Here is a 26,326-nt window from a genome sequence, read left to right on the forward strand (position 1 = left end):
GAGGTTCATGTTTATAACCGTAATCTTGTGGGGTTGACTCATTTAAAGCAATGTAATCGTTTGGTTTTAGCCAGGTTTCTGTCAGATACAGCACATCTAGGGTAAATGATAAATGATAAGTAAATGATTATTAATTATAACCATTTTCATCATCAATAGTTACTCAATAGATTATCCCAACGGCTTTTTTAACAATATGACTGTTTTAAACACATTTTTAGCAATCAGAGAAAACCTAATGATAAAAAGTCAAGGGTCAAGAGCCCAACTAAAGCAAACATGAATCACCATAATGGCAACTAGAAACGTTATTCTTTTCAATAAATCATCAACGTCTCTGTTAATTCTCAATAAGAACTTCTGTATACGCCTGAAAGAAATAAGGTCAAACTGTTAGTAATAAGTTCTGCTAAGATCTTCAGAGACCTGTTAGTGTTTTATGTTCTGTTGGGATTTAAAGGCTTTCTGTTTGTGGGTCACCATCGGGCCTGTGATTCAGTCCAGCAGAAGACCAAGAAACATTGATGATATATTGCATTGTTGCAATATCTAAAAGGATAAAATATTGCAGTGATATCTGTTACATGAAGCTGATGTTTAATAAATATAAATAAATGCCCAGGCTATCATTGTCCCAGCACTCTTATATGTTTCTATATTAGAAACTTACGACTTTGAGTAAAACATCCTGGAGAAATTTAAGGCACTTTGTTTTCCACGTTTTCTATATACACTCAATTAATGACATTCAGGCAATTCCTTATATATTATTCAATATATTGTAATATATAACACAATATATTAAGGCAATATATAATTTATTTATAATACATTTTTCAGTATATTTACAAAATATATTATATTGTTCATAAATATATGGAAATATATTTTCGTTCCGTAAGTGAAACACCGTTGGATTTGAATGTTTTTGTCAACTCTAAACCTACTCTGAAGCTCAAGTTTGTTGAACTAGCTTCCTGCAACAGGCCTATGGTGTCAAGCTCCACAAATGACAGAACTGAAGTTTTGCCCGGATATAAAAAAAATCACATAAGGAAGATAGTCATACATATTTGGAATGACTTGATGGTGAGTAAATGATCACAAATTTTCTGGGTCACCACTTTTAAGGGGTTCTTTATGCTGTGCCACTGGCAGAATATGAGAACTGAGGGAAGTGGGGTCTTCTATCACTGTCAAAAGACTCCATGTTTTCATCTGGAAAAAAGAGAAAAGGAAATTAATTCTGCTTTTTCATTTTATATCATTATAAAGCAACCTGTAAATCACCACTAGATGGCGCCTTTGTTATCAACCAAATATCTTGAGAGCATGTAGTGTAATGTCACCTTGGCCTGGGGGTGTGATGGTGATGGTCTGCCCTGTAAATTCCACATCAAAATAGCGAGTGTCTGTTTCTGAGGTTACCTGAGGCTTAAAGGGTGGAACAAGCTGTGGAGAAACAAAAACAATATTATACTTGAGTGACCGCCATTTACAACCTGGAGGCAATGTAGCTTCCCACATAGCAACATTGTGACGTCCCAGATTCGGCCCACATCTGGCACACGTGGAAAGATGATCTAGCCCACGTGCAGTAAGGAATAACGGCTGTGACGTGACTAGTGTGTTCATCAAGATTCATGCTGATTGTTGATATCTGTGTGTGTCATCGTAGATTTACATTTATGTGCTCATATTTGATCAATCTTCTAACTGATTATTATAATGCTGCTGGATCTCATGCTGAGTACATGCATGAAATCCAGAAGTATTAAAAAAATCAGTTACAATATTTTATCAAATATGAGCACAAAAAGTTAATTAACAATGACACACACAGATACATATAACGTGCATAATAAGACTGTTAGATTTGATCAGATTAAAATTACATCATCAGGCTATTTCATGATGATTTTAAAACCATCAACAGATAACCATCATCACCTGATCTCAGTTTGATTTAGTTTCCTTTACTACTGCAAATGTAAACACATTGTCACAGCAGCCAAAAAATATGTAATACGAGTTAAGAGCCCAACTAATGGAAACACTAATCAACTGTTATGGTGACTTCAAATGAAACAGAGTTAGACCTCTGTTAATTCTCAATGAGAACTTTTGTAGACGTCTAACAGAAATGAAGTCAGTCTGGTTAGTAATAAGTGAAGCTGGTAATGCTGTTTGTGGAGTTGTTTAATCCTCCTCTGCTGAGATCTTGAGATTTAAAGTCTTCTTTTCTCTTCAGTGGATTTCATCTAAGCTGTGTCTGAAGTCAGTTGTAGTTCTTGTGTTTCTGCTCGTCTCTTTTTCTGTTCTTTTCTCTTCTTTTCTTCAGTGATTCTGCTTGTTAATAGGATTATTAAGGCTGAGATGCTCCATACACAGATTTCTTTTGGCTCAGATAAGGTCCAGTTCTGGTTTATTTATTTGCTCTTGGCTGACATGTGGCATTGCTATGGCCTGCTTGTGGCCCAGATCTGGCAAACAGGAGTGAGCCGCTCAAGGGCCGTCATTCCTCGCTGCATGTGGGCCAGATCATCTTTCCACATGTGCCAGATGTGGGCTGGATCTGGGACGTCACAATGTTGCTGCATTTTGTCAATGACTACATGCTATTATTATTATTCACCTTCTTCTCATAAACATCTTGCCACTCAATGCCTTCAAAGAACTTATGCTGCATGATTTCTTTTGCATCATCTGGACCTCCACCTAACCTGCAGACAAAACAACAACCCAAGAACAGATGAAAAAACACCTGAACAGCCAGATTTCCTGGTTACCTTTAAGCAGTGGTGTGCCGTCAGAGCCAGCAGGGCCTTTCTCTGCTGGCCCTGTCAAAATCAGAAATATTTTTTCATAATTCAATTAATGTGTGTCTGAACATGTCTAAATTCAATTACTGTCTATCAGTACGTTACGATTATATTTCCAGAAAGAATATGGTTATTTTTTGTGAGGCTGAGCTGGATTTTCCATATCTCATCTAAACGCAGCTCTGTGGACCAGCACTAGTAGTATACTTTTATACTGTCTATGGTAGTATAGCTAGCCTTCCATTGAAGCTGCCATTTTTCATTTGATCATAACTTTGACTGATGTGTGTTATCAGCCAATCATGTCGCGCTGATGTCATCAACATGGGTGGAGGGAGGTTGTTATATAATGTTAAATCAGATACAATACATATGTACAATAAAAATTTTCGGGAAAAATAACATTATGATGTCCAAAAATCAATTTCAATAGTAGGCTACATTGGGTCATTTTGGGTACATTTGTCATTTAATGAGATAACCCTCAGTGACGGAGTGATTGACAGCTGCTGTCAGACTCGCTAAGATGGAGAGTGACTGGAGTGACACAACAACTCCACCCCAGGAAAAAGAAAAATGTTACAGATTCACGAACAAGAAATTCAAAAGTAACTAAGGCCCTGGGAGAGGATGGACCCATAGCTAGTAGGGAAAGTATGACGCCTAGTAGGGAAAGCCTTTTGGAAGCTACTAGGCCAACAAAATCATCTCCACCAGGACCACCACTAACATCGGAACATGGAACGTCAGAACCATGTTTGAAACCGGCAAAACAGCTCAAGTGGCAGCCGAGATGAGACGCTACAATCTAGATCTTCTGGGAATCAGTGAGTCTAGGTGGATAGGCACTGGTCAGAAGAAGCCACTGTAAAAAATAAAACATAGATTTTATTTATATTTAATTAATAAAAATGAGGCAACAGATTACAAGCAATATTATTAATTAAATGTAACAAATTAGAATTGAGTAATAATTAATCAAATTAATTCCTTAAATGTTAACCATTTAAAATGAGTAAAATTTACAAAATATATGTTATTGCCAACATTGAAGACACCTGATGTTAACAAGCAGAATCACTAAAGGAGAAAACCATAATTAAAGTCACCATTATGGAGATCGGTGTGTGTTTTAGTTGGGCTCTTCACCCTTAAATTAATAACTAAGTTTTGTTTGGCTGCTGTACATGAGTTATATCAGCCAGATGAATAATAATAATAATAATTAATATAATAATAATTCGTTACATTTATATAGCGCTTTATCTGAGACCTCAAAGCGCTTTACATAGAAGGGGGGAATCTCCTCAACCACCACCAATGTGCAGCATCCACTTGGATGATGCGACGGCAGCCATACTGCGCCAGAACGCCCACCACACACCAGCTTACTGGTGGAGAGGAGACAGTGATGAAGCCAGTCAGTATATGGGGATGATTAGGAGGCCATGATGGACAGAGGCCAAGGGGCAAATTTGTCCAGGATGCCGGGGTTACACCCCTACTCTTTTTCGAAGGACATCCTGGGATTTTTAATGACCACAGAGAGTCAGGACCTCGGTTTAACGTCTCATCCGAAGGACGGCGCTCTTTTGTCAGTATAGTGTCCCCGTCACTACACTGGGGCATTAGGACCCACACAGACCACAGGGTGAGCGCCCCCTGCTGGCCACACTAACACCTCTACCAGCAGCAACCTGGTTTTCTCAGGAGGTCTCCCATCCAGGTACTAACCAGGCTCAGCCCCGCTTAGCTTCAGTGGGAAACCAGTCTTGTGCTGCAGGGTGATATGGCTGCTGATATTCAAGATGAACAAATAGAAACGTTGATCTGATGGTGTTGGTTGTGTTTCATAATTTCACAATTATTTGACTTGAATCACTGATCTCATGTAGAGTCCAATTTATGAGTTAAATGTATTTTATTAATTCTAGCTGCATAATATTATTAGCCTTTTCAATGAAATCCAGATGATCAAATCAATAATAATAAAAAATATATGTGTTGTTCTTTTTTTGGCGCACACAGACATCAAGATTTAGCGTATGAATCTCAGCAATAGTGACAACCTCTGATCATAAGCTCATTATTTATTCATGCAGCAATACATGATGGGAGCCATGAATGAGTTGTGATTGGTGCAACCCAGAATGCACTGCAACATGCTTTATAAATGTCACCATTGTTGAGATTCACAGGCTGATTCATGATGTCTGTTTTGTTTTGTTTTTTGTACAAGAGAAACTTTTTAGAAATTATTTGGATTACATTGTAAAAGTTAAAAATATTATGGTCTACAAGGCCAGTACTTCTATAGTTAATAAAGTTAACTTAAGTCACAAATTGGACTCCATTTGAGTTCAGTGATTTAGGTCAAATGATTGTGAAATAATGACTATGTTAAAACACAACCAACACCATCAGATCACCGTTTGTTCATCTGGCTGTTATAACTCACGTACAGCAGCCAAACAAAAACTTAAAGTTAATAATTTAAGGGTGAAGAGCCCAACTAAAACACACACTCATCTCCATAATGGTGACTTTAATTATGGTTTTCTCCTTCAGTGATTCTGCTTGTTAACATCAAGTGTCTTCAATGTTGGCAATAACATATATTTTGTAAATTTTACTCATTTTAAATGGTTAACATTTAATGAATTAATTTGATTAATTATTACTCAATTCTAATTTGTTAAATTTAATTAATAATATTGCTTGTAATCTGTTCCCTCATTTTTATTAAAGCTGCAGTCCGGCACTTTTTTGGGTTTAAAAATATCAAAAAAGACATTTTTGAAAAAAAACGTAACCAGCCAGTGTTCAAAACGATCTGCTTGCCTTACCTCGATTCAAAACGGTAAGCTTGTAATAATGATTTTAATTCCAGTGGTACTGGTGGATTTCCGCGGGAATTTCGAGCATGTCTTTGCGTCATTACGTCACTTCTGTACACATAGAGAAGGAGTCCCCGGCTAGCGTGTGTGGATGATGGAGGTGGAGATTTAGCTTAGCACTTGGTATGGCGGATCCCGAAAGTTTAAAGCGACAATCACCAGTGAACAAAGACTTCGGACTTCAGAGTGGCTACAGAAAAAATATATTTTTCACGTTTTGACGTGATATAAGCAATGGTTAGATTTAATCAGCATGATATAGCCTACTGCAATGCTTACCCCCACCCCCCGAATTTGGTCAGAACAAACGTGAATGTTACTTGTTCAGATGACATTTTCCGATGAAAATTCTAATGTTGACACTTTCAAAAAGTATACTCTGAGATTGCTGATGATGACAGTACAGTATCCACAGTGACGCAGCAGCCTCAATACATTGTGTTCATCCGCGCTGTTTTATGCCGATTTACTACCCACGCACAGTTAATAATTCCGCGAATAACTGCAATTGCAGATTTCTAACAGAGATGGCGACAAAGAGGAAAATGATGGACTGCAGCTTTAATTAAATATAAATAAAATCTATGTTTTATTTTTTACAGTGTAGCAACAGGGGAGCCTGAGGGCCACGAGGAAGCAAACGCACCCCACAGCCAGGGAGTGGCCCTGATGTTGACAAAGATGGCGCAGAGAGCTCTCATTGGATGGGAGGCACATGGCCCACGGATCCTCACTGCCTGCTTCCGCACAACGAACAGGAGGATCAACATGGATATCATCCAATGCTATGCCCCAACCAATGACAGCGAAGACGACGTCAAAGAGGATAACAGGCTGCTGACCATCATCCAGGCATGCCCAAGATGAAACATCATCGTCACCATGGGTGACTTCAATGCCAAGATTGGCAGTAACAACCAGGGGTATGAGGAAATAATTGGAAAAACAAGGCTTGGGGGAGATGAATGAGAATGGGGAGAGATTTGCCAACCTATGTGCCACTACCAACCTAGTCATAGGCGGGAGCTTTTTCCAACACAAACGAATGTTGGATATTAGCCTACATAAGGCTACCTGGGTGTCACCAGACCTGATGACGGAAAACCAGATCGACCATGTATGCATCGGGAAAAAGTTCAGAAGATCTCTTGAAGATGTACGGATCAGAAGGGGAGCGGATGTTACATCCGACCATCATCTCCTGGGCGCCCGCATGAAGCTCAAGCTGAGGTAGAACTGGACAGGGCAATCCAGTCAACACCAGAGGTATAACATCTTATCATCATATAACATCGTGCTCTGAAAGAAACAGCCAGGCTAGAAGTGTTTCGAAGCACACTCTCTAAATAGGCCCAGATCCTACAGCAGTGGATCGACAGAAAGACAATGGATGAATAATGGCAGAGCATTAAAGAGGTAATAACATCAACATGTAAGGAAGTGCTAGGTAACAAGAAGAAGGGGCAAAAAGAATGGATCTCAGTGGGGACCTTAGAAAAAGATCCAGGAGAGGAAAAGGAAGAAGGCAGAAGGCAGAAGGCAGAAGGCAGAAGGCAGAAATTAATAGCAGCCGCACATGTGCTAGAAAAGCAAAGGCCCAAGAGCAGTATACAGAAGCAAACAGAATAGTTAAGCGGTGTATAAGGGCAGACAAGAGAAAGTACATGGAGGCACTGGCAGTAGAAGCAGAAGATGCAGCGCAAAATGGAAACATGAGAGAGCTGTATACAAACATAAAAAGCTCTCAGGTAAATTCAGCCAACCAGAAAGGCCAGTTTGAGACAGAGAAGGAAAAACTATTCCAGGGATAGAACAGCAAAAGCATAGATGGGCAGAGCATTTCGAGGATCTCTTGAACAGACCTTCTCCATTAAACCCAGTAAATATCCAGCCAGCCAGCTGTGACCTTCCTATCATTTGTGGCATTCCATCAAAGGAAGAAATGTATAAGGTCATCAAGCAATTGAGAAACGGGAAGTCAGCTGGGCCAGATACCATTCCTGCAGAAGTTTTAAAAGTGGACGAAGTGACCACTGTGGAAATGCTCTATTCTCTAGAAGAATCATTTATACACTATGGAATCATTTATACACACACAGACATCAACATTCTTGTGCCATTCTTTATGCCAGCATACAAAACACATTCATGGGTCCCAGCATGCATTGGGGCATGAACAAATAATGCAGCTGAATTATTTTTTGATTGTCACCATTATTGAGGTTTATATGATGAGTGCTGATGTCTAAGTGTGTTGTTTTAAAACTTTAAATATAATTACAGCGTTTCTCTGTTATCAAAACAAGCTTGTTGATCCACTTTATCAATGCAGAAATGTTCTCCATAAAGACGTGCAATTGCTAATAAAGCATCAACTTAAACATCTGTCTCACGGCTAAAGCTTGGCTGGATATGGGTCATGCAAAATTATTACAAGTACACCAGCAAATCTACAACAGAATGGCTGAAAAAGACCAGAATTAAATCTTGCAGTGGCCCAGTCCAAGTCCAGACCTCAACCTTAAGAGAGCTGTGCATAAACAAATGCCCTCAAACCTCAATGAACAGAAGCAACGTTATAAATAAGAATGGGAAAAAATTCATCCAGAACGATGCGATAGATTAGCCTGACTACGTCAGACTTCGTACTTCCGCTCAATTTCATTTCGCTTTTGTACTTAGTCTGAGACATCGACATGTCTCTCAGTTTTCCTCCGGCCTGAAAACAGCCGGCCAATCAACGAACAGAGGGCGGGCTGAGAGCCGTGCTGTAGACGCTAAGCGCCGAGTTTGAGATTGGGGAAATCGAAAACAACCGCGGATATGGAGGCAAGGGATGAAATTCGCTCTGTTGTGGAGAATATTCCCGGCATTTCCAAACTGAAGGACGAACAAGAAGAGTGTTTGGTAAACATTTTGAATGGAGGTGATGTTGATATGTGATATCTAGGTCTCTTTTATCTGTCGAGCTCGAACTGGCACCCTTTTGACAGGTCAGTGTCTCCTTTTTTTTCCCAGTTCGTAAATATTGCCATGTCATGCTGTAATCTTGCAATTAAGTTGCAGCATTTCGAACAGACTCGAAATGAACAAAGAGCTGTGTTTGACATAACTAATCCTAACTTTGACAGTTGGCTGCAAATATTTTCCTGTTTCTCTTTACTGTCAAATAATAGTTTAGAGGCCCCGATTGTGCCGTGGATGCGTAGATTTACATCACATAATCTACAAAAGTCGTTGACAGCCATGTTCACTCCGGTATTTCTCTCGATGGTTTCGTTTTCGCATTATTTATAATGTGTTTACAGTGGCAGTTCGATGCTGCTGAGCTGGCGCATAACCAAACGTTATGTGATTGGCTTACGGGTAACCAATGATTTTATACTTCAGACGAGCGTTTATTTTTGTTGAATTAATAATTACACTGTGTAATATGTCATTTGTTGTTGTTTAAGACCGCCCAACGACCAGATGGTTTTTATTATGTTCTGATATGAAAAACCATACATTTTCTAAGGCTGTCCTTTCTTTTTCACTTGACACTTACATATATATATATTTATAGTATATATACAAAGAAAAAAATCCAAGAAATAAGAATCACTCTCAGACCTTCCAGGTGATTTTATGAATCAATTACTTGAGAGAAACACATCCTTCATTTATCATGAATTCTTAAAGCAGTGGACCATACCATACTAAAAGTGATTACTTGACAACATTCAGAGGTCTCTCACCGCTGTTTCGGGTCTTTCTGAAGCAGTCCTGAGAGCAATGATTTTGCCTCGGGCCCAAGTGTACGAGGGAAACGGATCTCATCCATGAGGATTAATTCAAAGAGCTTCTCATGATCCTGGTTGTAGAAGGGTAACCGGCCGCACATCATCTCGTACATGACCACACCCAACCCCCACCAGTCCACCGCCCGGCCATAATCATTGTCCTCAAGAACCTGAAAGAAAAAGCAGCAGAGAAACTGAGCCATAAACTTTGAATCTGATGATTTCAAAAGTAGGGCACATGGGTCAAGATTTTGCTGGTTAGCATGGTAGATGCAATAACATTATCAAGGCAAAAAAGCATGTTTCTCCATTGACAATCATTCAATATCTACTGCTGTGTTCTGACATCGTCATTTATTTATATATTTTGTTATATTTATTTATTTGCATGCATTTGTTTTGTTAAATCGCAATTTTTCATTACAGTATAGTAGATGTTTTGACAGTGATTTTTAGAGGGCTCTTGAAGCACAAAATGGCTGCCTGTTTACGTCATAGCTCATGGCTTGGCACTGTGCATGTGCATGTGCCAATAATGTTCTATAAAATAATGTTCTCATAATTTTATTTTTATAGTGCTTTTCACAATACACAATGTTTCAAAACAGATTTACAGAAATCCAAGATGATACTGTTTATAATATCTTAATAAGTGTCCACATTTAGCAGTTTTGAGCTAAGCGATAGGATAGTTTATATTTAAGGATGATATAAACAATCAAGCAGTTGAGTTGCTATGTATGTGATGTGCTGATTGTTGATATCTGTGTGTGTGTCATAGTAGATTAATATTTTGTGCTTATATTTGTTCAAATCTTCTAACTGATTTCTATAATAATGCTGGATCTTTACAACAGTAACACAGGGTTTGTGATGCAAATATAATAATGGCACAACACAATTGTTAGATTCAAAAGACATCAGTGGATCAGTCTAGCTCATGATTATTATTAAAACCCTTCAACAGGTAACCATTATCACTTGATCTCATTTCAATTTAGCTTTCTTTGCTACTGCAAATGTATTTGACAAACACACTGTCACAGCAGCCAAAACAGGCAAAAGCTATAATAAGAGTTAAGAGCCCAAATAATGGAAACACTAATCACTGTTATGGTGACTTCAAATGAAACACTAGAAGCTGAAGTCAGTTGTAGTTCTTGTGTTTCTGCTCATCTCTTTTTCTGTCCTCTTCTTTCCTTCGTGAGTCTGCAACAGGCTTATTAAGGCTGAGGTGACTCCATATTTAATATACACAGACTTTGTGGCTCAGATAAGGTCCAGTTCCTGTTTATTTATTTGCTCTTGGCTGACATGTGGCATTGCTATGGCCTGCTTGTGGCCCAGATCTAGCAAACAGGATGAGCCGCTCAAGGGCCGTCATTCTACGCTGCATGTGGGCCAGATCATCTTTCCACATGTGCCAGATGTGGGCCGGATCTGTCACAATGTTGGTATGTGGGTCATTACTCTGTGAAGGGTTATATTTCCAACAAGTCCACGGTATTATTCCACGGTAAGGAAGATTATTTACAAGTGGAAAACATTCAAGACAGTTGCAAGTCTTCCCAGAAGTAGACGTACCAGCAAATTCACCCCAACGTCAGACCGTGAAATGGTCAGAGAAATCGCAAACACCCAAGAACTACATCTCAGACTTACAGGCCTCAGGTTACATGGTTTGGTAAACTGTCCAGTAAATTTAGATCACAACTTTAAAATGTGGTTAGAAAAGTTGGAAAAATAATTAGCTCTTCATGAGTATAGAGCTGATGCCCTCAGGCAGAAGATATAGGGTCCCAATCTATTGCTCGGTTTCACAGACAAGGCTTAAAGTAGTCCCAGGCTAAAATGCATGTCTGAGCTGTTTCAACTGAAAGCAACTTGCACTGACATTAAAATAGGTCAGTGCCATTGTTTTGTCTTAAGATGAACACCAGTTATGTTTTGGCATGTTAATAAAAGTTACTTAAATGCCATGATTTAAAGCCTAATCCTTGCTTAATCTAAGCCTTGTCTGTGACACCAGGCCTGTAATTGAGACACTGTCAATTAAATTATTGAATGATAAGGAATAGTCTGTGTGTGGGTGAGGGTAAATGGGTAATGTGTTTGGTAGTGTGTCATGTCTTATAGGTATAGTGTAGTAAACTGTTGTGTGTTGACCTGCTCTCTTGATTGCCCGAGACACATTTATTAAAGGGAGACAATAAAGGATAAAACTAACTAACAAACTAAACTATATATTTTGTCCTAATTTAATTTCATTGTGTTCAGTCCACTTAAATATATGTAGAATTAAAGTTAAAGATCAGGAGAGTACATGTTGAAATTAAGTGTTTACGTGAGAGACTTCTGGTTTAATGTTCAGTTATGTTTGACATTGAAAAGAGTTTCGGTGTTGAATTTGAGTTTTTGGATGAATATTTGAATGCTACCAAACCCAATGTGAATTCTGACTTGTGATGCAGCCTGAATCATAATCATACACTGTTTGTTCGTTGGCCAGAGGAGAACTGAGCGACTGAGGTTTATTTCTCAATTCTGTGATGGAGTTTGGGTTCCTTGTTCACTGTGGCCTCTGGCTTGCTTAGTTCGGGACACTTAATATTCAACAATATTACTGATCTATTACTTTCTCCCTGTACTGACAGTTTTAAATGAGAACTGAACTGAACTGAACTGGATGATGCCATCACTGTTTCTAAAGATGAAATTAACAAAATGAACAATTTATGATCTTTACAACAGAACCGAATCAACACTGAACTGAATTCAGATGAACAACAGCCGAAATGCATAATTGTTTCTGCTTATCACTGTAAAGCTGCTTTGAAACAATTTGTATTTTATAAAGTGCAATATAAATAAAGGTGACTTGACTTTACATTTTATGGTTACCATTGTGCTGAAGAGTAGAGCTTGTGGTTAGGTTGTGGATGGCTGCATGTGCTAAAATAACAAAAGGCAGGTACTCAAAATTCAGACTTTACTCTGTTAATACATTTTCATCCACTTTGCCACTATGCACCCTTTCACACTCATCACTGTGACCTGTATAAACTGGTGGGCTGGCCCTCCCTTCATACCCGGCGGCTCCATCATTGGTTTTTCTTCATATACAAGACAATCCTGGGCAAGACACCTCTCTATCTGTCATCTCTTTTTCATGCTACTCATAACACCTATCACACAAGATCAAGTAATCTTATTACATTTAGTACCCCTCCTATTTCTACTACCTTTGGACGTAATGCCTTCCGCTTTGCAGCAGTATATGACTGGAACATACTACAAAATACTCTGAAACTTACGTCTCTGATCCTGGTTATATCAATTCAAATACATTAAATAAGTGGTTAATTTTTTTTAGGTAAAGTGACAATGTGTGGTTTTAAAATGTAAATGCCCTGAATAGTACCAAAATGTCTCAGTTATGCATGTAACCCTGGGTCCCTGAGAAGGGTATGAGATGCTGACGGGAACACCCTCCAGATGAAACGATTGTCTGAACTTAGAAGCGTAGAGCCTCCTGCTAGAAGTGGCTTTTGCATGCTAAATGGTCTCTGTAATCTCTGATGAAAGAGCATATCTAATCAAGAGCCCCACCAGAGAGCCTCACTTGGTCATCCCAGACTTTCCTCAGAACTCCGGGAAGCAGACTTACAAGCCAGAAAATAGACCATTTGGGAGCAGACGTCACAGTTACGTCTCTTGCAGCTGCGCCCACATTGTGGTGGCAGGAAAAACAGTGGTAACAAGTGGAGGAAAACGGGCGAGATCCACGGAATAAAAAAAAAAAAAAAAAAAAGTATTGTGCCGTTGGATGTCAGAATCGGGATGCAAAAAAAAAAGATGGTCTTCATTTTTATGGAATAGTGTGGTCGAAGACGCCCTTTATGGTTGCAAGCCATTAAATGGACAGACTGGACTGATGAAACCTCTGATGATTAGTCTACTATTAAAGCATGAATTTCATGTAAACAATAGATACATAATATTTACTCACACATGCAGTTCATAATTATTAGTCCTACAGTCACAGCATGAAATATTATTTATATCTAATTCATTTTACATAGGTAACATTTAAATCTAAAATATTTGTATCTCACAAAACTTTTTTCTCGCAATTTAGGGTTTATATCTCCCAAATCAGATTTTATAACTCATAATTGCGAGTTTATATCACAATTCTGAGAGACAAAAGTCAGAATTGCGGGACATAAACTCGCAATCCTGAGGATAATCCTCCCTGGATTTCCTTCTCTGTTCGCCGTTCATTTATTATTAGAATAATGTATATTCACTAACTACTAGTTCATGGAAGTTGTTTCACATCTCTTTCATTGGATGTTTTATTACCTCTGGAGCGAGATACTCTGGTGTACCACAGAATGTCTTCATTGTTGCTCCGTCTGTAATTCCCTCCTTACACAGGCCAAAATCTGTGATCTTTATATGGCCATCTTTATCCAGCATCAGGTTCTCCAACTACCACAGAATAATGATATTCCTCATAATGTGACATATACTGTATGTTGATAGTGATGCAACAAGCATTACACTAAATACACTTTCTACTTTCTACTATATTTTTCTACCCATCTCACCTTTAGGTCTCTATAAACCACGTTTCTCTCGGAATGAAGGTAATCCAGGGCTGAGACGATCTCTGCCCCATAAAACTTCGCTCTCTCTTCCGAAAAAACACGATCTCGCGATAAATGAAAGAAAAGCTGTGATATAAGAACAAATATAAAGATGCATTTGAATTGTGAATCTTCTGGGGGAAAATGTATTATAATTTGTACACACATTATTTGAATAAACATTTGATTGTTAAAAGAAATTTAAAATATATATTTATTTGGTTAGTTTGAAAGAACAGTCATTGCTAAACTTCACCTTTACAAGAGCTCACCTCTCCTCCATTTGCATACTCCATAACAAAACATAATCGGTCATGAGTCTGGAAAGAATACTTCAGACCCTGCAACACAGAGGTGACATTAGAAGCATCATTTTACTCAAGCACATCATTTGTTGCAAAGGAAGCCATAAACAAAGATGGTCAGATGACAAAGGTTTAATCTTCTTGAAGAAAAATGGTTGATCTCATAAATGATCAAAAATAGTTATTTGATAATATTCGTTTTTCAGTATAACAATATTTTGTTAGCACAGATCAGACATACAATCAGCATATGATTCTCAACAATGGTGACATGCTTCATGCCGCAAAGCATCCTAGAAGTCATTAATATAAAACTCATGACTCCCAGCATGAATTGCGGCATGAAGAATTGTTGAGATTCATATGCTGCTTCTGTATGTCTGTGTCTAAAGAAGAAAAGTATATATTTTTTTGCTGCAGATTTTTAAAAAATCCAAATTTAGAATGTCTGATTTGAGCCAACAAAATAATATTGGTGAAAATCGATCGGCATCAAATTGCTACTTCTGGTCAGTGATAAGATTAGTAAATTATTCTACTTCATGATGCTGATAACTATATCACCTGACCATCTTAATTCATGGTGTCCTTTGCAACAAATTATGTGTATTGGCAAACATTGTTATAAGAGCAGAAAATCAAATATTAAATCAAGAGTCAAACTGACCAACTAAATTAAACACTGATCACCAACACATTTTCAATAAAACATCAACATCTAAACTTCTGTTAATTCTCAATAAGAACTTCTTTAGATGATTGGCAGAAATAAAGTTTGGTTTGTAATAAGAGAGATTTAATGTCTTTTCAGTTGATTTCATAGGCTGTGGCTAGAAGTCAATTGTAGTTCTTGTGTTTCTCTTTCCTTCATTGATTCTGCGCGTTATCATCTATGTTGGCAATAAAAAATAAAGAGTTCTTAATTCATCTTTGACGTCTTTTGTTTAAATTTTACTTAATGTTTTGCATGCAATTTGCAGTTATTCGTTTTAAATGGTTGACTTTTAAGGAATTAATTTGATTAATTCTAACTTAATTCTTATTTGTTGAATTTAATTAATAATATTGCTTGTAATGCCACAATTTTATTTAGTAGTTAGTTAATTAGATATAGTGTATTATTTTAACGGTGTATATTTTTTTCTGTTTTTATAATCTGCAGGCCTTGAAGGAATGTTCAAAGCAATATGAGTTTCATTTTCAGTAGGTATGTTTCCATTTAAAGTTGCGTAAAATTTGAATATCGCATAAAACATTTGCGAATAAAGCACCATTTCCAAAAATCGTCTCAAATAATAAAACTGGAAGTTTATTCAATTGGAGAAGAAACTGTGGCTCTTTTTTCCTCCATCATAAATGACGACGAACTCAAACGCTGTCATGGTGCGTTCAAATGCCAGGCAGCAGCTTTAAAAGTATAGCCAAAAGATTTGAGCGTTTTCAGATTTTAAACCTGGAACTCTGGTTCAGTTTATTTATTTTATAAATGTGGTATTGCAACCACAAATTTTTAAAAATTGAGTTAAAAAATTACGTTCTTTGGTAAAAAAAGAAACAAACAAAAGAAAAACTAATGCCAAAATGTCCTGTCGATAGAGATGATTGTACGGAATGTACCGTAAATTACATCTACGAGTGTATAAACCAATTAAAATGTTTTTACTTTGATAATATCAGTTTACCGTTAAGAAAGGGTGTTTGGAGTTCTGGAGGACCCGGTTTTCGGTAAGTGTGTGTGCAACCTCATCCTGCAAATAAATAAGTAAAGAAAATAACTTGTTAGAACTTCTTATACAGTAATTACAATTTATGTAATTAGAACTTGTCAAAAGAAAAAGAAAAAAAAACATTGTACAGGTGACCACACAATGCAATGTTTAAATTTACTGAAAGAAAAAGTGAAAATAAAAACAAAGGACATACTTTTGCTACTATCACATCCTTCTTGAGAATTTTCATGGCGTAGTATTTGCCCGTGGCTTTCTCCTTCACCAGTATGACCTTCCCAAAAGTGCCTTTCCCCAAGAGTTTGAGGTATTCAAAGTCATGCATTGTCTGCACAACATAAAGAAAAGTCTTTGAGAAATACAGTTTTAAATGAATATCCAATGAATCATTCAAAATATATATATATATTATTTTACACAGATTTTTTTTCCAATATTTTATACATTTTTCATTATCGTATAGTGTTTACTTATAAGATGAATTATTTTCCTTCAGAAAAGAATAGGAGAAAGTATTTTAATCTGAAAAATACTTGGTTCATCTTAACATTTTTATAGAAATAGTTGAGAGGACCAATAATGATGGGGGGAGGGGATTTAGGCCTGTAATCCTACCACTTTGAGTCGAGGTTTGGACAGGTACATCTCCATGTCCATGGGATCAGGTGAAGAGTCCATTCTCTCTTCCTCCTGCTTCTGTAGACCATCTGCCACAGCCTGGATGGCCTTCGTCCACTCCTCCCTGCAGAAAACAAGAAAATCCCACAGGGTAACTTTTCTTTTACTGCTTTCTTTTGTGCAATGAGAGATTAAAAGAGTGCGAGGAGTGCTATCATGAATTTAAGCAAAACACTGCATACTGTTTGCTCATGAATATGACAAACCAACCTTTCTTCTGGAGACTCAACATGAAACGTGCGTTCAATAACCGTCGTCCACTGCAGGCACCGAATAATAAAAGTGTTTGTCTTTGGTCGCTCCGTCTTCATCAGCTGACATTCTGAGAGAGAGAGAAAAAGAGTGTGTGCATTTTGGTCATTTTGGGGTTCTTAAGTGGGGTTAGGAAAGGATACAAAAGGGGCCAGATACAAACAAAAAAAGGCGGCAGAGAGAGAGAGAGAGAGAGAGAGAGAGAGAGAGAGAGAGAGAGAGAGAGAGAGAGAGAGAGAGAGAGAGAGAGATTCTTGTTCACCTGTAAATTCCCCGTAAACTGTAAAAACAAAATGGATACCTACGTGCCACTGAGAAGTTATTGAGTGGAGTTTCCAGCTGGTCAATATCTTGCGGTCGCTCTTTGTACCCAATAAAAGTTCCGTCACTCTTGAGTAAAAAGTATCTTGGTCTCCATGTCTTTATATATTCTCCTAAAAATAGAGACAGTAAATCTTGATCAGTTGAACATCTTTAACAAAAAGCTTTTATAATACATAAACAATAATATTATATTATTATGAAGCCAAGTATAAAATTGAGGCATAAACGGTAATGAAAAATCTCTGTGATATATATGATAACAATACTGTTCAAAAAACTCTTATGCTCACCAGGTCTGCATTTATTTGATTGAAAATGCAGGAAAAACAGTAATTTTGTGAAATATTATTACAATTAAAAATGTTATATGTTATGTACTTTTTAGCATAATCTTTTGTAATATTTTAAATGTCTTTACTGTTCATTTTGATAAATTTATCAAATCCTTTGATAATTTTTGATAAAACGCATCCTTGTTTAATAATTGTACAATTCTTACTGACCCCAAATTTTCGAACGGTCATGTATACGATAAATATCTGTGTAGTTTACATGAAATACTTTAGGAAGTTGACATGTTCAGTGATCAGTGGTGTGACATTTTATACTCCATCTAAATTCTGTAAAAAAAATAATTTATCTAGTTGTAAACACAGAGCAAACGCTTCTGGGTTCTACGCCAGAACGCCGGCTAATTGTGGCCAACGCTGGTCACATGAGCACCAGGACGCATGCATGAGCTGCTGACGCTACGTCACCCAGAAGCGCTGCACTGTGTTTACAACGTAAACAAGACATGAAGAGATTGTTGAATAAAGTCATTATTTTTCTTTATTCTTCTGCGCACAAAGTATTCTCGTCACTTTATAACATTAAGGTTGAACCACTGTACTACTGTGTACATGCAATCTAAACAATATATTTACTGACTTTCTGGGCCGAAAGTTGCATGACGTTGCTGCCATAGGTTAAATTGGGCCGGAGCGCACCGGAGCGCAGCTCCGCCTCCTCGGGTCCACATCCACAACACACTCTGCTGGAGCTCAGCTCCGTCTCCTTCAGCACCAAATACATTTTGTTGAGTGTATATAATGAAAGTTGTGAAATAATTGGCTAATATTAACTCTAATTTGGTGCTGCAATGATTCGCCCATCGCGATGATAACTGACCTTCATCTGAGCTGCACTCAAACACCGCTCGTCAATGTCAAAATATTTGAGTCCAATCAAAGCAAGCAGGATTTACAGGAGCGCGAGCCATGCGCGAATCCCAACGCGGCGCTTCACTTCAGTTTACGGTCATATAGTGCGAGACAAAATGCAAATAAACAGCTGTTTTTCGATAGAAGTTTTAAATGACCGTCAGAAATAATCAGTTTGATCAAAGACAGACAGTGGATACTATAAGGTTAATTTAACAACACAAGCACCCTATTAAAAATATTGGCATTATTATTCTATAAATTTGTATAACGTTACCTCGAATGTGTTCGACTTTCCCCTGTTTGTATCACTCCGCTTGTTCGTGTTTGCGCAACTTGCATCATTAAGCCAGAAGGCGGCGACAAGGGACTGTCTTTATGAGTGAGTAATTGAACCATTGATTAATGAACAGATTAGTCCACAAATATAGATTCATTTAGGAAAGAAAAAGTATCTGAAACTGAACTTTGATGCTCATACTAACTGCTCATGTGCCTCTGGGCACAGAATGATTAAATTGGCGTTTGAAATGTAACATCTAGCCTATGCAAAATAATCCTTTAATCATTTCTTATTTAAGGCCATTCCCGTTTCGAATATGTGATTGTGTATAGTCAACAATAAGCATAAACATTCTGCATTCCATTTTATAGTGTGGATAATTCATTGCGACATTTAAACTGATTCTCATGTTTAAGAATCTGTTATCTGATAAAATACTACATGCTTTTAAAGTCCGCGTGAACCGGAAGTTGCAAACGACTTTTCTCAAGTGTTGTGACGCATTTCCGAGTGAAAGGGAATATTGAACAGAGGGCAGGGTTTTACTTCAGCGCTCCTCCTCTCCATCTCTCGCCCATAGGAGAGTAACGGTTTGAGGGGAGTGGCTAAGCGTTTAAACAACCCAAGTTCTCATGCCTACGTCATCAGAAAAAATAACCATTCCAGACCCGGAAGTAACTTTTCAGACTTTGATTAAAGATAACTTCGGCAAACAATTTTTTTCCGTGTATTAACTTGCACGGATTAATTGTTCACCACAAGACTAGTAATATCCGCTAACAAAGTAAATAGGGTCAATTTTGATTTCATGCCGACTTTAAAGCTACTGTTGTCTATTTTTTTGGCCTTCAAAACACCTTAAAATTCACATGTTGAGATCAGGACAATCTCAATTTTCGGCATGCCCCCGAACCCCCCTAGTAGGATCACTTTTTTAAGATTTTTATCTATAAAAACCTGCGCACAAAATAATAAGGAAGTAAGTGAATTGTAAAGTATTGATCTTTGTTTGAATAACTACTCAACTCCACCTTACACATTGATACAAAGAGCCCCTTTGGTGTAAAAACACATTAAGTCATTTTACAGCGTGAATTTGAATGATGACCATTCACCGTAAATAAGGGCTCCCCCTCCCTATAAAAGCCAATTTAACCACTTGCTGCCTAAGGCTGGTTCAGAAGAAAATTCTCGGATTTCATAAAAAATATCTTAATCTGTGTTCCGAAGATGAACGAAGGTCTTATGGGTTTGGAACAACATGAGGGTGAGTAATTAATACAAACTAAAAGTCCATGAAAACGAAATTAAGAACAAGACCTTCCAGATGGTGAAGAGATGGTGACAGGTGATGGCGAAGGGATGGTAGGACAACAATTCCCCATTGGCAATGATGGTATGCCCGGCAATGCAGACCCAGAGCTCAGCAGGAAAGACAGTCCACAACGGAGTCAAGGGAGGGAGGATCCAAGATGTTGATAGGACTGACGATATCTGTCCGACGACCGATGGAGAAGGAGGCGATGGATCCCAGGGCGCAGACGGAGAGCCGATGGTACAAAGCTACATTGCTGGCACTGGAGAATAGACTCGTGGTGACGAGCTTCTGAGGCAGAGCCAGAGTGCCCGAGGACTGAGGCAGAGCCAGTGTGATAAAGGACTGAGCAGAGCCGGAGGGAAGGAGGGCCCCTTGGTCAGTCGTCACTCTACTTTCACTCCGCTCCGTCTGCGCCCTGGGATCCATCGTAGACCTGTCGGCTCCGCCGGAGACCCTCGACCTTGAGGCTCCACCGGGTTCCCTCGTCCCACTGGAGGATCCTCTCACTCGGACAAGGCTGGTGGTTGCATGACCTGAGGCTTCACGTCGCAGCCAGGCATTCCCGGGGAAGACGAAGGGCTGTAGGAATCCAGCAGAGACGGGGCTGGAGGACAGGTTGAGCTTTGTGGTGAAGGTGACAGAGGTAAACTTGATGTGATCAATAACGGCAATTCCAATTCGATGATACAGTCTTACTGCCGTCTTGAATTATACCGTCTTGAATGCCGCATTATAGTCCTTCACGTCTACTGTGATCTCAAAATCCTGGCCAGTTTATAATACCTAGAATATGAAAATCAACTGCAGGCGGTAGATCAACACCAAAACTTTGGAACAGTCTCCCTAATATTGTCCGGAAAGCAGATACACTCTGTTTAAATCAGTTTAAATCTAGACTAAAAACGCCATCTCTTTTACCTGGTATTCACATAGAACATTATACTATTATACAAAACTATTATTCAAATCAGTTGATTAATAGGCTGCATAGATTAGGTCAACCGTAACCGGGGACACTTCCTATAACACATGATGTACTCGTTACATCATAAGAAGAATGGTATCTACGCTAATGTTAGTCTTTCCATTTATTCCGAGGTTTACTGAAGTCAGCCGGATCCGGGCCGTATCCAGATCAGATGCTGGACCTGCGCCTGGACACGACCACAACGCATCCGTGCCAGCCTCATCAGCCCTGTGAAGGCCTCATCGACACGACAGCCATCGGCACTGATCCTCAACAAACTCGTCTCCATACTGACGTGACTCCGACTTCCAACCAGATGGAAATGGATAAATACTCTGAATATTCTGATCCAATCTGACTTCTGACCTATAATGCTGCCCGATCAAAATCATACACTGTTCGTTTGTTGGCCCCCGACTGAGCCTGGGTTCTCCCAAGGTTTTTTTCTCCATTCTGTCACTGATGGATTTTGGTTCCTTGCCACTGTTGCCTTGGCTTTTGGCTTGCTTAGTTGGTGTAATATTCATTTAATATTCAAAAATATTATTGATCTGCCTTACTTAAGGTGGACGATGACGTAATTTTCTTCTAGAAACAAACTTTGTTAGTATTTTCATGTTATCACTGTGAAGCTGCTTTGATACAATATGTATTGTAAAAAGCGCTATATAAATAAAGGTGACTTGACTTGAAACAGCGATGATGAAGAAGCAGTACCTCCCTATCCAGGTTAATTAGCCTGTCCTTAGTGTCCACTTCTACCAGTATCCCCTCAGCCGCTGGTGTCGCGGTCTCACACCCCTGATCAGGCTCACTCTGGAGCACCGGCTCTGAGGCAATGGTCGGCGCTGTCCCTTCCTCTTCAGGCTCTGGCTCACTCATCGCGGTGGGCGGTCACACTCCGTCTGCATTGGGCTCTTGCACAGTCTCCGCGGTCGAGGGTGGTGGTGGACTGGGCTCTGGGTCTGGCTGTAGTCTGGATCGGGGGTAGACTCTCTTCAGACACTGGATGATGGGCTCCCTCCAGTCTAATCCCTGGGTGTCTAGGAGATCTACTGGCTGGTGGTAGTTGGCAAAACAATGATTTCAGGATCTCGTCATCCAAATCACTGACAGTGTGATGACAGAACTGGTCAGTGTAAATAAAAAATCAAGTGCTTCACGGCAATCACACCAAATTTTGCTGCATTACTTTGGTTGGTCGTTATGTCTCAAAGATTAAGAAGATGAAGATGAGAGTCTACAGGTAATAAAGTAAACTCAGAGGCGTAACAGTGTGTGCTTAAAACACAAATAACAACCGACAACTGAGAGTGAACAGGTAGGAACTTAATTACATAGAGGATTCCAATTAAATGACAAGCGGCTGTGAGAACAATCAGTGTCCATGGAAACGAATGAGTGGCGGGAAACAAAGACAAAGAAACACCTGTGACTAATGAATACAAACTAAAAGTACATGAAACCGAAATTAAGAACCAAAACAACTGAATACGTGTAACATGGATATGTTCTTCATCCATAAATATCTCTATATCAAGGTGAAGAGATCGTAGCTGGCAAAAATGCATGCAAACAGCTTTTGTCTGAAAATTTTAAAAACTGTTTGATACTTATCCGGACTGCATTCAGTTAATTATCACTTTTGTAGTTGTAATAAAGAATAATTTGTGTTATAATTAAGAATATTATTATTATTTTATTTATACAGTGAAGACTATGCAGTGTTATTTTACATTTATTGAATTTATGTACCTGAACAGTGAACACTGTTCGACTAACCTGAAATCAAAAAGTACTGTTTATTTAACTTGTATCTTTATTCCATTGTATTTATATGCTTATAATTGGTTTATCCATTTCTATGCAGATTCACTCCCCCACATCATTCTAGGATGATTCATTATTTCCAAATAGAGCTATTCAAGTCATCTGGTGAATATTTTTTCATACTGCTATCAATAAAAACTTTAGTTTTTTCCAATATTGTACAGCCCTAAAATAATTTACTTGAAATACAAAATGTGAAATGAACTGAGATTTGAAGGGTCTAGAAAGCTGGGCCAATAACTCTTATTCTGTTACCAATTTTAGAGGGTATTAAAGTTATTACACAATACATGTCAGCTTAATAAAAAAAGGATGATATGATAAATGTTATTAGATCTTTGCAATTAGCAAATAAGTCAAGTGGTATTCTATTCTTATGCAGACACTCAGGCAGCCATTATCTATGACCGACATACAAATTCTTGTAAACTACACAAATTACAGTACAACTGTCACTGGCTGTTCTCCTTTAAACCACATAGATTGCAAGTCCACACCTACGGCTAGCCCATTTCTTCTAGTTGGGGAAGTACCCGGCACTACTTTCAGGTAAAGTGAAGGGGCATCCCTGAACCCTTATAAAAGAGAAAGATGAGATTTTTCTTTATTTAATCAGCATATCTAGAGCCATCAAAACAAACAGGAAACTGCTGTTTAGTTCTGAATAACTCACTCAAGATAAGGTTCACACAAACTCAAAAAAACCTAAGATCAAATAAGAGCTCACATTATTAATCAGTCGAGAGTAGTCGTCACCTACACAAACCTACGCAAGATTACTAAAAAAAAACTAAAACAACAGTAAGAAGTTATGACTGATTGTCATGGTTGTTTAATTTCAGTTGGCTTTTTAAATTTTTTTTAATGTCACCACACTAGTGGGTCTTCTGGTAACTAAGTGTCGGATTCTTGAAAACAGGAAACTACACGAAAGATAGCATGGCCACACAAGCAGTTTAAAAATGAGCTACTGCTATTGCTGACTCATTTCTGCACTGATATACAGAAACACATGCACAGTAAGATCATATCACATGATCGTCCAGGGAGTTTTTTGTGTGTGACAAACTGTGTGTGACCTAAAATAACCTTTTTATTTAGAGGAAATACTTACACCCTGTAATTCATTATTCATTTATGTTACCAGGTATTTTTTTTATATATAATAAAATTGTTGTTTTACTGAGAGACACTGGACCTAAATGATTTTCAGTATCACAACACAATAAATGCTTTGCTGGAATACATTGTAAATAATTGTCCAGTCTCTATGTAAGATTGCACAACTCTAATCTCTTCATATACATTTAACAACATTCACCTCTGAAACAGATATATGAGATCACTATAGTATCTGCACTAAACCCATAACAAAAGTGCACTGTAATCGCTGGCTGTTCAGTTCTCAGCAAAGTTCTCAGTTTCAATTTTGATTGGAAATAAATAAATAAAAATAAATAAATAAATAAATAAATATGTATATTGTATGTATATTATAATAGTCTGTAATTTGATCTATCCAAACATTAAAAGAAACAGGTTATGGATATAACACACAGTGGAATATTTAGACCCTAAGCAAAACCCTGCGATTCAAAATCGAAAATAAAATCCAATTAAAGATATTAGTGTTATTATATGTATTATATTATATGTGATTAATGTATCAGCAATACATTCTTTCAACAGGTAAAGGTCAAGAAGATTCCCTCTAAGAAAGATCAATCTTCACTAGCAACATTTGATCTAAGTATACAAAATCAACAAGTCTGTGTGAAAATTGCGCATGATTAAGCATGGCCACAGTTTGCACTCAATTACTTCCTTGAAGACATCAAGTAAGTGTATAGACGTACGAACAGAGGAATTTAGTTAGTTAGTTAGTTAGTTAGTTAGTTAGTTAGTTAGTTAGTTAGTTAGTTAGTTAGTTAGTTAGTTAGTTAGTTAGTTAGTTAGTTAGTTAGTTAGTTAGTTAGTTAGTAAAGGGGATTATACTTTTAAGGACAAGCATATTTGAAAACAAACAAATCCCATAAGTCAACAAAAAAAAAAATTGAGAGAAAAAAATCTGTGAAACATAAACAGATTATATTCAATACAGTGTCCTACACATAGGAGAAAAAATAACTCCCCAAATCCCTTGTGGGCAAAACAAGCATGCCGCCACACTAAGCAGCATAAATCCAGGCAACGGCAGAACTGCTTTCATCTGGGCCTAGAGTACCATTACGGGTGGTGTCTGTCTGCATAGCTGAACTGGGATGACCTTGCCTAGACGCACACAGCCCTACACTGTCCGGCACTCCATGCCTCATGGGCCCTGGCAAAATGAGGCTAGCAAACACTCGGAGTGCCTCAGGGTTTGATATTCAGCCCTTTTTTCTGTTTTCTGCTTGCCACACCCTCCAGCTTTTTTCCTGTACACTGTTATGTCTGCCTCTTTGGCCCAATGACTCTGATGCTCTGTGGTTTGCAAGGACAGACATGCGCTCAACATTTCCATGCTTTGAAAAGTGCAAAACAGTAATATCCTCTCACTGACACGTACAGTTGGAAAATTTACTTGAGAAAAATGTGATATGAAGATGTTGGCTAATGTTGAAAATACTGAATAAATGAGAAACCGTAGGAAAATATAAACACTGCTAAAATGAAGCAGAATGGCACCTTTTGTAATGGCTATAGGCACACGCAGCCTTTTACATTTTCACTGACAGTGTGTTTACACTTGCACACAGAAGCAAAGTGTCCGTTCAATTGATTCCTATGGAGTCGAGCTTCATGCTTGCACAGTGAATTGTAGGACTGACAGCGGATTGTAGAAAGCATTGAGAGGGTAGTCGAGAGCACCCTAGTTGAGAAATCCTGTGCAAACAGCTGTAAAGTTCAAGTAGTGACGTCTGTCTTGAGTGTTTAAAAATATATGCAGGAGTTTCTGCTGGATTTAGTGCATAAATCCTATTGTTTACATACTGGAAGCTTTTGCAGTTGTTACATATATTACATAAAGATGAGTAGGTGGCTGGGTTTACGAAATGCCACTATTGTTACTTTGGACATTCCAAAACAAAGCTGGCATCTTTTCAACTAAAATAATGTGTATAAATAATGTCTGATCAAGTTGCTGCATTTTGACAAATTCTACATTATCTTAAGTAATTACTACAAAAGTACCAATTACAGAAACAATAACAGAAGGGCATATCTTTGTTGAAATTTTAATGTGGAAATTTAGACTGTAATTCATATAAAAAGAACAGTAAAATAGTCAAGTCAAGTTACATTTA

At 38.1% G+C, this 26,326-nt stretch overlaps 1 protein-coding gene across 8 annotated transcripts in view; it reads right to left on the reverse strand.

Annotated features, from left to right (window-relative positions):
• Positions 1–803: 803 nt before the first annotated feature.
• The window catches only part of LOC306983965 (RAC-alpha serine/threonine-protein kinase), a 43,594-nt gene continuing 18,071 nt past the window's right edge, over positions 804–26,326 (reverse strand). For 5 of the 8 annotated variants that reach the window (XM_079584884.1, XM_079584882.1, XM_079584881.1 and 2 more), the window contains 12 exons: positions 17,421–17,549; positions 17,074–17,185; positions 16,801–16,927; positions 16,382–16,513; positions 16,141–16,206; positions 14,426–14,494; positions 14,115–14,240; positions 13,867–13,995; positions 9,457–9,671; positions 2,636–2,723; positions 1,350–1,452; positions 804–1,218 (listed from right to left, as the gene is read on the reverse strand). In XM_079584884.1, the coding sequence (XP_079441010.1) occupies positions 1,139–1,218; positions 1,350–1,452; positions 2,636–2,723; positions 9,457–9,671; positions 13,867–13,995; positions 14,115–14,240; positions 14,426–14,494; positions 16,141–16,206; positions 16,382–16,513; positions 16,801–16,927; positions 17,074–17,185; positions 17,421–17,549 (1,376 nt within the window). In that variant the 3' untranslated portion in view covers positions 804–1,138. Of the gene's footprint in view, positions 1,219–1,349; positions 1,453–2,635; positions 2,724–9,456; positions 9,672–13,866; positions 13,996–14,114; positions 14,241–14,425; positions 14,495–16,140; positions 16,207–16,381; positions 16,514–16,800; positions 16,928–17,073; positions 17,186–17,420; positions 17,550–18,369; positions 18,743–18,918; positions 19,003–26,326 lie in introns of those variants that run through there. The other 3 variants (XM_079584886.1, XM_079584885.1, XM_079584887.1) reach the window with 3 other exon arrangements.

This window comes from Phoxinus phoxinus, assembly GCF_949152265.1.
Source record: "Phoxinus phoxinus genome assembly, chromosome: 16".
NCBI lineage: Eukaryota > Metazoa > Chordata > Actinopteri > Cypriniformes > Leuciscidae > Phoxinus > Phoxinus phoxinus.